General features: G+C 36.9%; 1 protein-coding gene across 1 annotated transcript in view; it reads left to right on the top strand.

Annotated features, from left to right (window-relative positions):
* NAALADL2 (N-acetylated alpha-linked acidic dipeptidase like 2) overlaps window positions 1-17,259 on the top strand; it is a 1,292,620-nt gene that overhangs the window by 613,075 nt on the left and 662,286 nt on the right. The window contains exon 4 of the mRNA XM_032407181.1: window positions 3,760-4,261. Coding sequence (XP_032263072.1) covers window positions 3,768-4,261 — 494 coding nt within the window. The 5' untranslated portion in view covers window positions 3,760-3,767. The remainder of the gene's footprint in view (window positions 1-3,759; window positions 4,262-17,259) is intronic.

Raw genomic sequence — 17,259 nt, 5'->3', positions numbered from 1 at the left:
TACTTTACTGCCAACTTGTTAAGCTCATATTTTTATAAAATGTATGCAAACATCACTTTTCTTAGTTTAAAGAATTATTCATCTCTGGACCTCAGTTTCCTCTTCTGCATTAGAAAGTTTCCTCTTCTGCATATGGATTTTACAAAGTCTTTATTTCTACTACCTTCAAATTTTTCCTACCCTCCAGTATTTTCTTTCACCATTTAAAAAAAAAAATTTAGGGGCGCCTGGGTGGCTCAGTCGTTAAGCGTCTGCCTTCAGCTCAGGTCATGATCCCAGGGTCCTGGGATCGAGCTCCACATCGGGCTCCCTGCTCTGCAGGAAGCCTGCTTCTCCCTCTCCCACTCCCCCTGCTTGTGTTCTCTCTCTTGCTGTATCTCTCTCTGTCAAATAAATAAAATCTTTAAAAAAAATAAAAAAAAGTAAAAAATTTAACCAAGTGTGATTTGGAGCCTTCCTCTACCAATTAATCAACTCTCTCCTAACCTAGATGAATAATTACCACTAACTCCAATTATTACTCTCTTTTTTTGCTTGTCTTGATATGACCAAAGACAAAATTCAAATGTTGTGCTTTCTTGAATCATTTTGGAAACCAGGCCAAGCTAAAGGGAGGGAGGGAGGCACGATGGGAAGGGCGGGGGGAGGGCCTGCAGAATCATTCCCGAGGCTATTCTAATACACAGTACCAAATAAACACCTCATGATAACAGTTGGTATGTCATGTAGTGTTTTTCTTTTTTATCTCTACATATAGACTAAATGTAAACAAGCAAATCACAACTAGCATACATGTATGTGAGTGTACACGTTGAATATGATGTAACCTCCCCCTCTGCACGATATCTTACAGACCCATATAATTTCTTCTGCATTACTAAATTCGTTTCTTCAAACAATCCTGCCCAGTCCTCTCTCCTCTAATACCAGGAATGTCCCTTCTCACCCATATAGCCTATGCTACACTCAATGGATGTTTTAGGCTCACTGTCTCAATCTAATGACAACATTATGAAGTTTATATTATTATTATGCCCATTTCATAGATGAAGACCATGGGTTACACAGAAGTTAAGCCTTTTGCCCAGTCACCCTTTCCTAGATTTTTAATCTGAATCTCTGGCCCATGTGCTCCTTCCTTGTATATAGCAGTATACAGCACCCTGGTAGTTCTGGATTTTTCAAAGGGTCCATGCCCCCTGCATTCTCATTCCTCTGCATGTTTGTAAATTTTCCCCTACCTGATTGTCATCCTTTCATGCCCCTGGTCAGCCCTAGTTAACGCTTCCTCTCTTGCCAGAAGTATCTCAGAGATCACTTGCTTGGGGAACCTTTTCCCATAGTCTGTGCTACACCCAGTCACCCCTGAGTCTCCCTGGCACTCTGCATTTTTTATTCAACACATAGGTTTGTTCATGCATTTATCTCTGATTGAATTGTTCCTTACTTGAGGAATAAGGACCCATTTATCTTTGTTTTCACTGCCTATCCCAGGAGCTGGCATGCATTACTTCTCGTTATTGAGTCAATTTGGGGTAAGAATGAATCCTAGATTATAGGATCTATCTTTCTAGATAGATCTATCCTAGATTATACGATCTTTCTCAGAAGAGAAATCTAGTCAGAATTATTTTTATTTTGTAAGATTAATATTTAATTATATTTGAATTATCTGAAAAGTTCAGAACATTTTAATTAACATGGACCTCTGCCAGCTCAGATTAGAGTTGTATATATCTATGATTCTGTGCATGATGCCACTCCCTTTCATGAAATCCCTGTTTGTATCTTTTTATTAGAGTTTACTTGTTAACCACTGGCCCTAAGGCAGTTAGCTAGTCAGTTGTCTGTTGAGCTCTGTTCTTTACCCACCACAGTGGGGCGCATAGAAAAATCATAAAACATAGTGAGGGACCTTAGAATCCAGCTGGGATGACAAATCTAATACACAGAAAATTTAAGTATAAATACTCCTAATCTGCAACCATAATACACCAGTGGGTTACTGAATTCAGACTGAAGACTACTTGTAGTTAATTAGCCCAGTTAGCCTAATACCACTCTGCAGGATATAACAAACTGTCATCCAAAACTGTGTAGGGGAGAAAATCTCCATCTGCCACTCCTATAGCAAGGTTATGAAATCAAACTCTCCTGGCTGGCAAAAGGCTTCCCTTTTTGGAAAGGTGCCATCCCAGACTTTTACTTAAAGTTCAGTGATCCAGGCCAATTCATGTCACTAATTCCATGGAACATTTGGTCTTCTGCAGTATGCTTAAAGTTTCCAATCCCTTTTTTTTTTTTTTTTAAAGATTTTATTTATTTATTCATGAGAGACAGAGAGAGAGACAGAGGCAGAGGGAGAAGCAGGCTCCCCGCAGAGCAGGGAGCCCGATGCGGGACTCGATCCCAGGAACCTGGGATCATGACCTGAGCCGAAGGCAGACGCTTAACCGACTGAGCCACCCAGGCGTCCAAGTTTCCAATCCTTTTGATAACTCGTGACTATGTAACATACCATATTTTGCTTCTTGTGTTTCAATAGCATCACTACTCCATTGAGTTTTTATTTCTAGTCTATCTAGAACCTTTTTTTTATTTTTTAAAGATTTTATTTATTTATTTGAGTGAGAGAGAATGAGAGATAGCATGAGAGGGAAGAGGGTCAGAGGGAGAAGCAGACTCCCTGGTGAGTCGGGAGCCCGATGTGGGACTCGATCCCAGGACTCCAGGATCATGACCTGAGCCGAAGGCAGTCGCTTAACCAACTGAGCCACCCAGGCGCCCCTATCCAGAACCTTTTTAAAAAATAGCTGTGATAATGTAAATCATCCCAGGGTCTTTTTTTTTTTTTTTTCCTCCTTAACTTACTAAACCACAGCTTTATTGCTTCTGCCCTTAGTTTTTCTTAAAAGTGATTTTGACAATGTGTAAGCTTAAATTTTGCCTTCATTATAACATATTATCCTCAATACACTTGTACATTTGTGACTTTTTTATTCTCCTGAGCTTCAAAGGAATAATTGTGTGTGTGTCTATTTTATGTTGTCTTACAGTTTCTCCAAGTAACTTCTACTTTTATTTTACTTTTATTTTTTTTGTCTTCTCTTCCTATAAGAAACATCAACAGCAAAACAGAAGATTAAATAATTAACAAATATGTGATTTTTCTGTAGGGACAATATATTTCCCCTGAATACAATCACTAAAATTTTATGGGCATCTAAAATGGATTGCTGCTTTCTTTTGTTTTCACCATGGAGATTTTCATTATTATTTGTTTTGTCAACCTTAAAAGTAAACAGCCAATTATTCTACCAGCAAATGGTTTTTTTTCTGGAATAGCAGAGGAATTGCAGAACGTGCAAACTATGGCAAACCATAGGCAAGTCTGGAGATCAATGGAGAGGACTGTCACTTTACTGAGAAAAGAAGAAAGATGGGAGGGCTGCTTTGAATGAAGGAAAGTGAGAGTTCAGGGTGGTGATAGCTTCTCATTGGCTGAGTTGTTGTATTTTCCTATTTGCCGAGCTTGTTGCCTAACAGGGAGAACATTTTCCTTTCTCCTGCTGGGGTAGTAAAGTAAGCTTCTTCTAGTTGGGAATGCAAGGTATGTCTCTTCCTGTTGGGATCTGTCATTGGTTGAGGGCAGGGTGTGAGAGCTCCCCCTTTTGGTCTCCCCACTCCAACTTAAATGAAGTTTCCTTTATTCAATTTTACAGCTTATTTTAAGAAAATATGCTTCCCTTATTTTCACAGGTAAAAAGATGGCCTATCAGAAGGTCAATGCAGATCAAAGAGCACCAGGACACTCACAGTACTTAGACAATGATGACCTTCAAGCCACTGCCCTTGACTTAGAGTGGGACATGGAAAAGGAACTGGAGGAGCCTGGTTTTGACCAGTTCCAACTAGATAGTGCTGAGAATCAGAACCTGGAGAATCCAGAGACTGCAGATCTCAATCTTGATTCCATTCAACCAGCAACTTCACCCAAAGGAAGGTTTCAGAGACTTCAAGAAGAGTCTGACTATGTTACCCGTTACACAAGATCTGTGCCAAAGAGCAACCCCTGCAACTTTTGCCGCCTTTTAAAAATACTTTGCACAGCCATCGTTTTATTTATTTTTGGGATTTTGATAGGCTATTATGCACTTAAAAAGTGTCCTTCAAATGCTACATCTTCAGCAATGCTTGATCTTCAGTTATACCAAGAGATTCTCCAGACAATCCAAGCAGAAGATATTAAGAAGTCTTTCAGGTAGGTGGAGAAGAAATGGATGTTGGTGGGATGCATTTCCTGGGAAAGATGTCTCACAGGGAGTATTGAGTTGGTGATTTTGCCATGGTTTAAGGTTAGTCCAGCAAGCTAAGCAACAAAACTTACCAACATACCCTTCACAGAGAGGGTGCACATTTCAGATTTATGATACTGTAATATGAATTTATGATGCTGTTTTATTAATTGATAATAAGAACCACAACTACTGTGGAGACTAAAAGATTCCAGGTACTGCATATTCTCCCTCTTGGGAAGCCCAGGTAGGCCAAATTGAGATGCAAAGACAGCTGGATATATGTGTCATAAAAGCTAGGGCATTGGCCATATGATTGAAAATTTTAATGACAGCAGAATGAAATAAAACTCTTTTATGGGCTGAAGTAACTGTCTCTTATGGTTAGGAGCACTGATAGTATTTGGTTTCCTGCATCCTTGGGCTTCTCAGTGAGCACATTTTTATTGAAAAACATTGGGTTCCATATATCAGGCAGTTCTAAAAGTTCATTTGTCTCTCTAGGGTAAGTTTGCACATGACCTCTTTAGCCAGAATGTGTTGATTTTTAAGTTAAATGATAAGAAAATATTCTTTAACTGGCATTAATTCTGAGTTCTTGGGAGAAGTTTCACTATTGCCATATAAAGGGTTTGCTAGTTTACATTTTTAATGAAATGAAGAATTGGAATAGTAGCTTTCCCATGTATTTTCCATATGTGCCAAGAAAGGACAGTCCTAAGTGAATCATATATGTTGTTCATGGGTAGATGAGAGAGAGGGATACTACTTCCCCAGGATATTCTTCCTGGATTACACTGGCTCATTACTGCCAAGCTGTTGGCATATGTGCATTTTTAGGGATCTTCTAGTGAGCATACCCACTGAAAATGTATCATTGAATATGTGCTGAAATGTCATGTGTATTGTTGTTGTTGAGTTATTATTCTCTTCCTAAAGATCACGTCTGAATGACTAATGGCAATTTGTTTCCTACACCTTTCTGTGTCTGCTCTTCACTGTTGAATAAGCATGTAATATGCAGATAGTAAGACTTCCCATGATATTTCTCTATGTAAAATTGTTTATATAGTATTATAGTATGGTATTAATTGTTTAATAGAATTAATATGCCATTATCTTAACAATGAGTGATTGTAGCAGTCAGGATCTAACAGACAACAGAAAACTCTCTGAATATTTAAAGCAGAGGGCACTGAAAGGAGAGAAATTACTCCATCAAAGGTAAAATCTAAGAGGGCAGTTGGGACAGTGAGGCAACCCAAAGAAAAGAAGCCATTACTAAGCCTAGGCTGGAGAGACAAAGGGGGCTGGGGTAACTTGGTGGAAGCTGGAACTTTCTATATACACAAGTGCAGGGGGGTGGAGATGTAGCCGCAGCTACTGAAGGCAGAGAGAAAGTAAGAAGTACCACAGCTTCTCCTTTTCTCCTCTTCTGCAGTATCCTACTGGTTATCCCACTGGCTGACCCCAGCAGGGGTACTGCTGACTCAGAGCCTGGGAAACTCTTTCTGAAGGGTTCAGCTCCCTGGAGGAGGGGGAGGGGTCTCTATGCCTTTTGTGTACTAACTAGCCTATGTATTTATTTTCTTTCTCTGGCTTTCTTTGCCTTATTTTTTCCCCCAGCATTGTAGACAACTTTAAAAATGGATTTATGTCCTTTTTGCAAACAGGCAGCTGGTTCTAAAATTTTAAATGTATAATTAAATAAAAATATTCATTATTTTCCTCAGAATAGGAGTTGCATGACAGTAAGGAGTATATTCTCCTTTTAAAATTGAAAATCAACAAAATGTGTATTTCAAAGCTAGCTACAAAAATATAACCACTAGCAATTATATTGCCAGGCAGTATTCAGTGGTTGTCAATATTCACGACTCTACTCCATCAAATAGCCACATATTTTTCTTGAGATAAGAGATTTTTCTTTAATCAATATTTTGGTACAAATATGTTTACAGTTACTTTCTCCAAATAACATCTCCTCATCCAAAACAACCTTTTCCCTAATAGTCATGCTAATGACATGCCTTATTATGAGTTCCTGCATTTACTAAGACATCTTAGCATTAACTCTGTATGTCACAGGTTCTTTCCTATTGCTACTTTTCGTCAATTTGTATCAGTTTTGAGCTCATATTGGCCCACTGTTTTTTGTGCATCAGTTGCTCTCTCTCTTCTCTATTGATTTTCCATCTCTGCCCACGCTCTAAGACCATGCCAGTTCTTTCCAAACATCCAAAAATGGTACAATATAAAAGATATTCTTATAATAGATTAGATTGCAGATTCCATGAGGGAATGGACCAAATTTGCTCAGCCCTGCAATAGACTCCTGTTGTGTAGCAGACATTGAATAAGTATTTTTCTAAGGGAAGAAATGAATGCCTGAATAAGTGAGAAACAGATCTGTATTTAATTGATCAATTATATTATGTATTTTAAAAATCACTTGACTTACCATTTATATTTTTCATGTTATCATTATATTCAAAACATTATTAATACCTACTTATAATATATTATAAAATATATTTATGTTATATAATTATAGTTACTCAGAGGATATGCTGTTTTCTGATTTAAAAAAAAAAATGACAACTCATGTCAAAACCAGATACTGTAAAAATGTTAAAGTACACTGTTGATGTCTCAGTTAAAGCTGAAGCTTGAAGACAATTGATACTGTGTTTCTCATTGGGACCAGCATGCAGAACTTGGGGGTGGGGAGGGTGGCATAATTCTCTGAGATGATCACCCAGTTTTAACCTATGAAAGGTTGGGAATGCTAAGAAATAGAGAAGTGGATAAAGAGGATTTTTTTTTTTTTTTGAGAGAGCTGCTAGTGGTGTTCAGTCCCAATTTCTTCTCAAGGAGGAAGCTTCAAGTCCAGTGAAAAAAGGATGTCACTGAGACATCTAAGTGAAAAGATATAGACTGGTTAGTTGCTGATAAAAGTAGAAAAGAGAGGTTTTGGGTGGCCTATGGCAAAGTTTGCTTCTATGGACTCTATCCAGGCAGACGGATAAACAGACAGACAGAGAATATGAATATGAATGAATGGGAGGGAGAGGATCACTAGGATTGTACCCCTTCCCACCCCTCCACTTGCCATTCATATGTTGTGATCCTGATGGTCAACATGATGGTATTAGGAGATGGGGCCTCTGGGAGGTGTTTAGGTCATGAAGGTGTATCTCTCATAAATAAGACTGGTGGTCTTATAAAAGGAGGCTCCACAGAGCTCCCTAGTTCTTCTATCATGTGAGAACACAGTGAGGAGGTATTCTTTATGAACCAGGAAGAGGGATCTCACCAGCCATTGAATCTGCAGTGCTATGATTTTAGACTTCCCAGCCTCTAGAGCTATCAGAAATGTTTATAAGCCAACCAGTCTGTGGTATTTTGTTACGAAGCCCAAACGGACTGGGGGTCGGAGAGAGAAGAGATGTGGAAGGGAGGTGTCTTACCGATCTTTTCCAGTAAAGCTTCCTGGATGGCTAAAAAGAACTTATCAGATAGAGCTAGAAGTATGGGGCTGTGGAAGGAGTAAGTATTGGAGCTGGAGGAGAATGTATTACCCATATCAAAAGAACGTTAGAAGTCCCAGGTGTGGGATGAATGGATCTCCAAAGAACCCACAAGGCAGACACAATAGGAAAATTTAGTTGACAACTCCAGCTAGATTCAGAAGGTACCATGCCAGTTCATGAGAGTATCTGTCAAGTGAGAACCTTTTGCTCCTGCTTTACCTATTCTCACTTGCTCCGTTTCAGCCACGAAGTTAGAGACACGCAAAGCAAAGAAGCTGACTGCCCTCCCTTCTTTGACTTTAGGGCTTCCAATTTAAAGATGGTCAAAAGTGGGAAAAAGTTCAAAGTTCTGACTATTAAATGACACTGAACATTTTAATTGCTCACTAGAGGAAGTCAAGTCACATAACAGTCACCAGGATTAATGGAGTTTTGTTTTTGTTTTGTTTTGTTTTAATCTAGGAATAGGAAAAAAACTAGTCCCAATGAATAAATGTAAATGGAAGAGAAGAAAAGTACTTTATGATTCCATTCCCTGAGTTAAAAGTTGTCTAATATAGAGGTTACACGTGGGCTATTTTTATGTTTAGTATTATAGAAAAGTACATATTTGAATGATTCATAGGGAATCACTGATAGACATATTGACTGTATATCCTAATTTAAGAACCTAATTGTCCCATAATAAAGCCCACATAATACACCACCTTAAGCCAAGTACTTGGTATGTTGACCAAATAAAAGAAAACCAATCAGAAGTTTAGTTACACTTGATCCCATTTGTAGACATGGTCAAGATTAGCATAGGAATATGAAGACCACGTTAGTGCATGTGTAAATGTATGTGTGTGTGTGTATTAATCTTCTAATATGATTCTCTCAGTCACTTCTATGTGTAACTTTTGCTATTTGAAAAAATGCCTTCACTTTTTTACATTATTGGTTTATTTCTTCCACATATCTTCTGTGTAAGCCAACCGGGTATATTCAGATATATAGCAGATATATTCTGATGGGTCAGAATCAAAATAGGCCATTAAAAGTTGTTTTATTGTATGCTTTTGGTGCGTTGGAACAGTAACCACTTAGACAATGCAAGTTTATTGTAAGCATCAAAAGAGAAGGGTGGGCCCATACAATAATCTATGAATAGGAATTATTCACTTGATCAGGCCTTATTCATATAGAATCTGGATCCAGTTAGCTCCAGGGACCTCAATAGCCATACTCCTCTGATTTTCACTGAAGTGTTGAAACACCAAAGTGACTTAACTCCCTTTCCATCTGTATACTTTTTGTCTGCCTTATTTTTTTTCTTCTCCCAATACCAACTGCTATATCCCCAGTATATGATTCTACCATTCCTATTCCCCAGAATGAAATATTACTTTGAGGGCCAGAGACATTTATGACTCCGTGTCAAGTGTTTATCCCTGGTCTAATCAGCTTTGGCCAGTTGGGATGCTAGTCACCTTGTATAAAACGTGTTAACCTAGAGCTGTTGAGAGAACTCTTTAGCTTAGAAGCAGCTTCAGTGTGACAGGTATAATGTTGTATGTATATCATATAATGAAGTCACTGAGCCTTTCTCACATATTTATCACATATATTGTTGAGGGAATGACCTGTGTGTGTGTGTGTGTGTGTGTGTGTGTGTCTGTGTGTTAAAGATCATAAGCACATTGCTGAATAAAGTATGTTAAAAACTTCAAACTTTAGTTACCAAATATAATACTCTAATAATAAGATATTTGAAATGGATGAACTAATGAGGTTTAGTATATTTTTGAATGCAGGAATGTGTTGACTTTTGACAGCTATAGATACTGTGAAATGGTGAGAAAGAAAACATGTGCTGTATTTTAATTACGGCTAACATGGCATTTTTTGTTCTTTTTTAAATGGAAAGAACATTGTTGTTTTTCTTGCTTACAAGTAAAATATATAGAGAAAATTAGAATTAATAAAGTAAAAACCACCCATACTCCTATCATCCTCTTTCATCATTTTCTTTCTTTCTTTTCCAATCAATAACCAAAATTGTATTATAACACATCTGTTCCTTTGTTATCTGCTTTAGAATGTTTTTTTTGCCTACAATATATTTAGAATCATTTTTCAAGCCAATAAGTATAGACTTAAATCATTATATGAAAATACTGCTGGTATTCCATTATATAGATGTCATGAATTTATTGAACCTGTTTCTTATAAATGGACATTTAGGTTGTCTCTACAAAGATTCTTGTACATACGTCTTTGCTACCTTAATTATTCTTTTCTGATAGATTCCTGGAAACAAATCACAGATTTAGGGAGTTTAAATTTGTTTAGTTATTTGCTTTGTCTTGCCAAATTGCTTTTCAGAGCTGCCAACCTTCCAGTCCTTTATTTGTTTTGATAGGCCAAAAATAATGTTGACAAACTTTTTATATCTTAATTGACCATTTGCATTTCTTTTTACATGTATGAATTACTTTTTAAAGAATTTCCCCATGGTTTTTACAGGTTCTTTCCATGGTCTTTACAAGTTGAGAAACTTAAAATATTATAATAGTAAAATAGTCTATTGCTTTATGTATGGTACCCCATCTTTCTGGATTTTATTTAGTAGACACATTTATTAACAAAATAAAATGAACAATAAGCTATCTGGGGCTTATCTATTTTTAAATGTCTGCATTATCTGGACAGGGGCAATATTTTTCATCACTGTCTGGCTTGGTACAAGCAATTAAGCATGAGTTAAGTTATGCTGTGAATGTTCTTTACAAACATAAGGAAAACACCATATTTTTTTTAGTTGGTAATGATCTCTTCAAATATAGGTAGGAAATATAAATTTTCCTCAGCTGTATCTTGATGAACAAGATCTAATCTGAAAACCTAGGTAGCATTCAGTATTGTTTCATATACTTTATATTTTAGTAATTACTTGTTGATATACTAAATTGAAATGGATTCTCAAATCTATTTTTCTCTTTTTCTGAAATATACTTTTAAAAATCATCTACTGCTTTGCTGCTTCACCTCCTCCTCATTCCCCTTCTTTTTCTTCTTTCTCCTCTTCCTCCTCCTTCAGTGCCTTTTGTCAACAATAGTATATTTAGTTAGTAATACATGTAACTTGAGTGGTACCTTTCATAGCACCAGTTAAACTTTGCCATCGACACTATTTGGTTATGTTACCTGGCCTTAATGACATTGAACTAAAGGACTGGTGAATTTGCTGCACACGTACTGCCACTTCCTGTGTTATGCCCCTTCTGTGTCTATGATAGTCATAACCCTCTTTTTCATTGTGCCCAGACCTTACCTCAGAGTCCTCAACCCAACACTCTTGGCAGCCTCTGTTAATTGATCAGAGGATTTGCCATTCTTGTTCTATGTTATCCCTATACTGGATCACATCACAAGAATTAGTTCATTTAAATTGTATGAATGAATTTCTCCTGAAGGGGGAAAGTTCATACTTTTATCAGGCCAGCTAACTGCAGCAAGAACCCTAGACTCATAGCTACCCTATACTTCCAAGGAGTCTAAAATCTTAGAACCCTACTTGTTAGCATCTACTATATTCTGATGATACCTTCTTATAATAAGTTGATCACCTGAAAGGAGAAAATCTCCGTTCAAGCTATCTAGAGATAAAATCTATAATTCTGTCTTCCACCTAAATCATTGTTCACCTGCCTTCACTTACCATCCCTTGATCTAAGATAGTAAACAGTAGTGCTGGTTCTCTGTCCCATTCTTTTAACCCAGACACTAGATTTGTTTACCTGTTATAATATTATTGTCTTTCCTGTGCTCACAGTGTGTCTTCATTTTGTCATCCTTCCCTTTCCGTATCTGTCACCCATGATTTCTTCCTTCTGTTTAAGAGCACTATAGTCCCTATGATTGATCTGGTTTCCTGTTCAACAAAGCTGACAACTACACATTCTCTTCAGTCTTAAATGAGGGAGGCAAGGTAGTCCTCACCTAAAGAAAAGCTGGCTGTGGAGTTCATGGAAGCCCGTGGACTGTTTATGGTTTTCAGAGCTTTAGAAAGACTCCTTTAAATCCCTGATTTTTCTTTCTTCTGATGCTACAGGACTCTCTCTTTTGCTAGTATGCTTTTGTACAAAGGCAAGGCTTGATGATGGTGATGCAGTCAGCAACTGTTTTCCCATAGTCTCCAGATGCACTTTCCAGCCATCTGTCTGTCCTCCTCTGTCGTGTATTATTTTTTTGGTCTCTGTCATTCCTACCCTTCGTATTTTTTTTTGTTCCTCATCAATTTCAGTGTTAGAATGAAAACAGGAAGGTTGGGAGAAATGAAGAAGGCGATACAGCAACTGGCACTTTAATTGGTGAAAAACATGTAAATGTATAACAAAAGTGCACATAATTCAATTTATGCAAATGATAACAGAATGAATTTAACAGTAGTAGAGTGACAGTTCCTAAAGGAAGCAATTAGCTATTCTATCATTGATCTCTCTAGATAACAAATGTACATTGTCTTAAATTTAATCACAAAAAGAATACATAGTATAAGATTTGCTTAATTATGCATAGTATTTTATTGCTCTGGACTTTAGATAAAGGAACTGCTTCACTCAGAGTTTCTCAGTGTTATGCTGAATGACATTAATTCTTTTAACTGACTGGATGGACAGACCAATGAAAGCTATGCTCTTCACACTCTTTAGGCATCTGACCAGAGCAAGACCAGCATGCCCCATAGGATGAATCAGGATTATTGACAGGGGCTTTTGTCTGCAGTGACCTTATCAATCCTGACCTGTTCAAATACTAGGCATCCTTTGAGGTCTGGCTCATGTTCTTTTCGATCTCCTACCAGTTGAGTTCTCTCTCTCTCCTTGTAACTTGCAGAGTTTCTTTTTTTTTTTTTTTTTCTTTTTGTTGGCATGAATCACTTTCTGCTCCCTGCACAGAGTCTGGCACAGTACTTGAGTCCCGGCATGCAAATACTCAGTAAATCTTTACTGTGGGAGAGAATGAACCCGGAATATCTAGACCTTCTTGATAAAGACTTCACTTGCATGTGGTTTCTTTTCTTTTCTTTCTTTTTTTTCTTTTTTTTAGAAAAAGTATGTATGTTTCTGGTTATTGATCTATATTATTGGAATTTGAAATTAGAATCGTATATGTGACTTTAGATATATAATGTAATGTGTATATATATTATGTATATATAATATATTATGGCATACACACACACACACAAATGACTTTGGTTTCTGAGTATATTTTATCTACGTTGTCATAGTCTGTGCTATTTTTTTTTTTATTTTGATGGTAGAGGATTTGCTTTTCCCTTATGTAAACATATGCTGAATATCTTCTATATTTCAGGCACTCTGCCAGTCACTCTACATTTTTAAATAATATTCTGTTTAATGTGGTGAACATTTTTTTGCTAGCAAGAAGTGAAAGTAAAAATTTCACAAAAAGGTAATTTCTGCGATCGCAGGTTTTATGGAGGAACAAAGTAGATCCCATCACAGGTCTTTTTATGCTCTGCCAGCAAGGGGTTGTCTTAGTCTAGGGCCAGTTCTGCTAGAAGGTTTGCTTTCTTCCTGCTTCCCTGCTGTCTTGCCCTCTCCGTCCTGCCTCCCTCCCCATCCCTTGCCCACTTTCCCTTCCAGGCACCATAAATTTTTTTTATTCTCAAAGTTACATACTAAGATTAGGTTACTCAACTTCCTAGTAAACACCTGTTCTTTTCTTAATCTTTTTTACTGAATCTGATATAAAACATCAAGACTGTGTTAAATTGTTAAGGATCAAGATGCAGATACTTTAGTTTTTCAAATTTGACTTTTGTTGCATTCTTAGTGGGAGGAATATATTTTACATAATGAAAGGACTCTTTTGCAGTGACTATGTTCTATGGTCAATGAAATATTTCCACTAAATATATCAAGGTCATTTGTGCTTACTGGCTACCTATCCTGAAAATGGCTTAACCTTAAGACTTGTCACAGCTTTCTTAAATCTTCCCTGCATTGACTATAATATGCTTTTTTATCCGTTCACTTCTTGATCTTATTCATTTCAAAAAAGAAACAGGATCAGTCAGATGTAGTACAAGGCAAAAACAAACGTTTTTCTCTGAGGATAAAGTATGTCAGTTTCCTGTGGATTCACTTGACTTCCCGACACTCTAGCGATAGAAAAGTTGGTAATGATCACATTCGGTAGAGTGAAGTATAAGTTAAACACAGAAAGGTTGGGAACTGATTACATACTTCTCTCTTTCATGTTCCTTTTTAATGTCAACGAAATCAAGATTCAAATGGCAGACATGGCCCTTTGAGATATGCAATTTGAAAATCTCAATCCGTGCTTTAGAAATTAAGCAAAATGCTCAAAAATTGTGGATAAAAGTATCAATCCTATAATCTCATCAGGGTGGTTACAGGGGAAATTTAAATGAAAATATATTGGAAAATAGATGATTTATGCATATTTACCAAATCAAAATAAGTACTTTATTACAGTCACTTAAAAATTTTTCAAATAGGTGTTTCCAGCTGATAGGAGAGAAAGTAACGTTGTCTAGTAATTCAAGTACCTAAAAATGGGTGATGAAAACTTCTTCCTCATTGCCTCTATCCTGGGAAACTATCACAGAATGGATAGATAAGTTTATTTTCCAAATTTTAGATGCTTATAACTACAGTGTAATTGTTAATTTTATGTGTCAACTTGGCTAGGCCACAGGGCATAGATGTTTGGTCAAATTATTCTAGATATTTCTGCAGAAGGTATTTTTTAATAAAGATTTTATTTATTTATTTGTCAGAGAGAAAAAGCACAAGCAGGGTGGGGCTGCAGGCAGAGGGAGAAGCAGGCTCCCCACTGAGCAAGGAGCCTGATGTGGGACTCGATCCCATGACCCTGGGATCATGACCTGAGCCAAAGGCAGATGCTTAACTGACTGAGCCACCCAGGTGTCCCTGCAGGAGGTATTTTTTAAAAATGAAATTAACATTTAAATCAGTAGACTGAGTAAGGCAGATTACCTTCATTATGGTAATTAACGGGTGAGTCTCATCCAATCAGTTGAAGCCCTTAATAGAAAAAGATTTAGGTCTCAGAAAGAGGAGGGAATTCTACTAGAAAATTGCCTTTGAACTTGAATTGCAGCTCTTCCCTGGGACTCCAGCCTTCTGGTCTGCCCCACAAATTTTGGATTTGTCAAGTTTCTACAGTTGTGTAAGCCAGTTCCTTAAAATAATCTCTCTCTCTCTCTCTCTCTCTCTCTCTGTATGTATGTATGTATGTATGTTGGTTTTCTTTCTCTGGAGAATCCTAAGTAATAGTACATACAGATTTAGGGAGCTTAAATAAACCAATACAATTTGGCTGGTTGTTTTTTTTTTTTTTTCCCATAGAATAATTTAGTCAGCCTTTAGGATTAAACTGAACAATATGGAAAGCTGTTACTGATATGAAAAAAAAATAGTGCCCATTATTATCCTTATTTCATTAATAAATTTCAGATCTTATTTTTTATGTAATACTATTAAACTTATGTAAGGATAAAAGTTGAAATTCTGTATGTATAACAGGTATTTCAAATATTTTATTAAAGATTTTAATTTTATTCAGTTGTGGCATCAAAAATGTAGTCAACTCCCCAAGCAAAAATGCACTTTCCAAATTTTATAAAGTGTCCTTATTATCTGGGGAAAACAAAAAAAGGCATTCAACTTCTCTTCCCTTTTATTATAACTGGAGCAAATATATTAAATTTTATATGCCTGATTTGGGAAATCAGTTTCTGTCTTCAATAACTGATTGTGTGTTATAGCTGGGTCCTTTACAAATGAAGTGCACTTATATTGCTTAAAAATTGCTTTCCTGTGCAACATGATGTAGTAATGAGTTAAATCCAAATGAGCCTTATATTCACAATGTCATAATATGTAACTCATCCCCTGTGGAACTTTTTTATTATAAGACAAGCTAATGTCTTCCACTCATGGCTCACTTCTCAGAAGGCTATGCAGCTTTCAGTATTAGAAATAAAGAAAGAAAACTATGATTTGAGATCAAATTACCTTTTTATAAACTTTCTAAGTCACAGAGAGCACCTTAACATGTCCTAAAGTATGCAAATCAAAATCTGAGAACAAGAAACAAAAGGAGTAGTTCCAATTCTATGGAGTACATTTCTATCTGTGAGAGAAAAATGAAACTGAACATTTTTCTTTGAACAGAACTGTGTGCAGGTGGTTTTTACCTTCAATAAAAATAAAATAAGTGTGGGCGTTTTCTATTTCTTCACTTGGTTTCATCATATTAACTATTCTGTAGGGAACAACTTGTACGATCAGCTTGTACCAATATTGTAGTTCAAGCTGCTACATAGATTCAAAAGCTCTAATTTATTAGCCTGATAATTTTTGTAATTCGATGAAACGTCAGATATTCCCTTATTACAGCTGCCTTACGTGTGTCTCGGTGGCATACTGGAATTTGACTATTTCAAAATGTATCTTACTATTTCATATAGGCAAAAAGCAGAGGGAGAAAAATGTTTATTTTAGTCCAGTGGGGCAGCCAAGATAAATTGTATCAGGTTTTCATAGGCTTCTACTTCTTGTGGTTTTACTGTGGTTTTTTTTTTTTTTTTCCTTGGCTGAGACCCTAGCAGATTTTTTCTGCATCTTGCTCTGTGAACCTTCACTGGATCTGAATCAGCTGCTGCTGGTGTAACACATGCTCCAGATAGAAGCCTTTCCTTCTTATTTTAAGTAGAGAAACTAAATTTCTATAAGATGGCTCTCTCCTGGTTTTAATTTTTTTTAAAAAAATTTTATTTATTTGACAGAGAGAGACACAGCGAGAGAGGGAACACAAGCAGCGGGAGTGGGAGAGGGAGAAGCAGGCTTCCCGCTGAGCAAGGAGCCCAATGCGGGGCTTGATCCCAGGACGCTGGGATCATGACCTGAGCTGAAGGTAGACGCTTAACGACTGAGCCACCCAGGCGCCCCTAATTTTTAAATTATATTTCAGTCAAATAATTAAAATCATACACAACGATAAGCACATTATCTGTATAGAAAATTATTAGGGAGTTAAGGGCAATATCAAAACTGTGCACTGTTACGTGGAAAGGAGACATCTCAACTTTCTAATTGAAGGGTTTGTATTGTTCTTCATCAAATTTATATTCCATTTTTAGGGATGCCCGGGGGGCTCAGTTGGTTAAGCATCTGCCTTTTGCTCAGGTCGTGATCCCAGGATAAGCGGGGAGCCTGCTTCTCTCTCTGCCCTGGCGCTCCCTCTGCTTGTGCTCTCTCTCTCTGACAAATAAATAAAATCTAAAATATATATATATTCCATGTTTAAAATACTACCTTAGCCTACAATCACAAGACTTATTCAAGGTGCCTTTTAACATGGTGCAT

Source organism: Phoca vitulina, unplaced genomic scaffold (assembly GCF_004348235.1).
Source record: "Phoca vitulina isolate PV1807 unplaced genomic scaffold, GSC_HSeal_1.0 scaffold8, whole genome shotgun sequence".
Lineage (NCBI taxonomy): Eukaryota > Metazoa > Chordata > Mammalia > Carnivora > Phocidae > Phoca > Phoca vitulina.
Note: the sequence above shows the minus strand (reverse complement) of the source record. Positions and strands in the feature narration are given on the sequence as shown.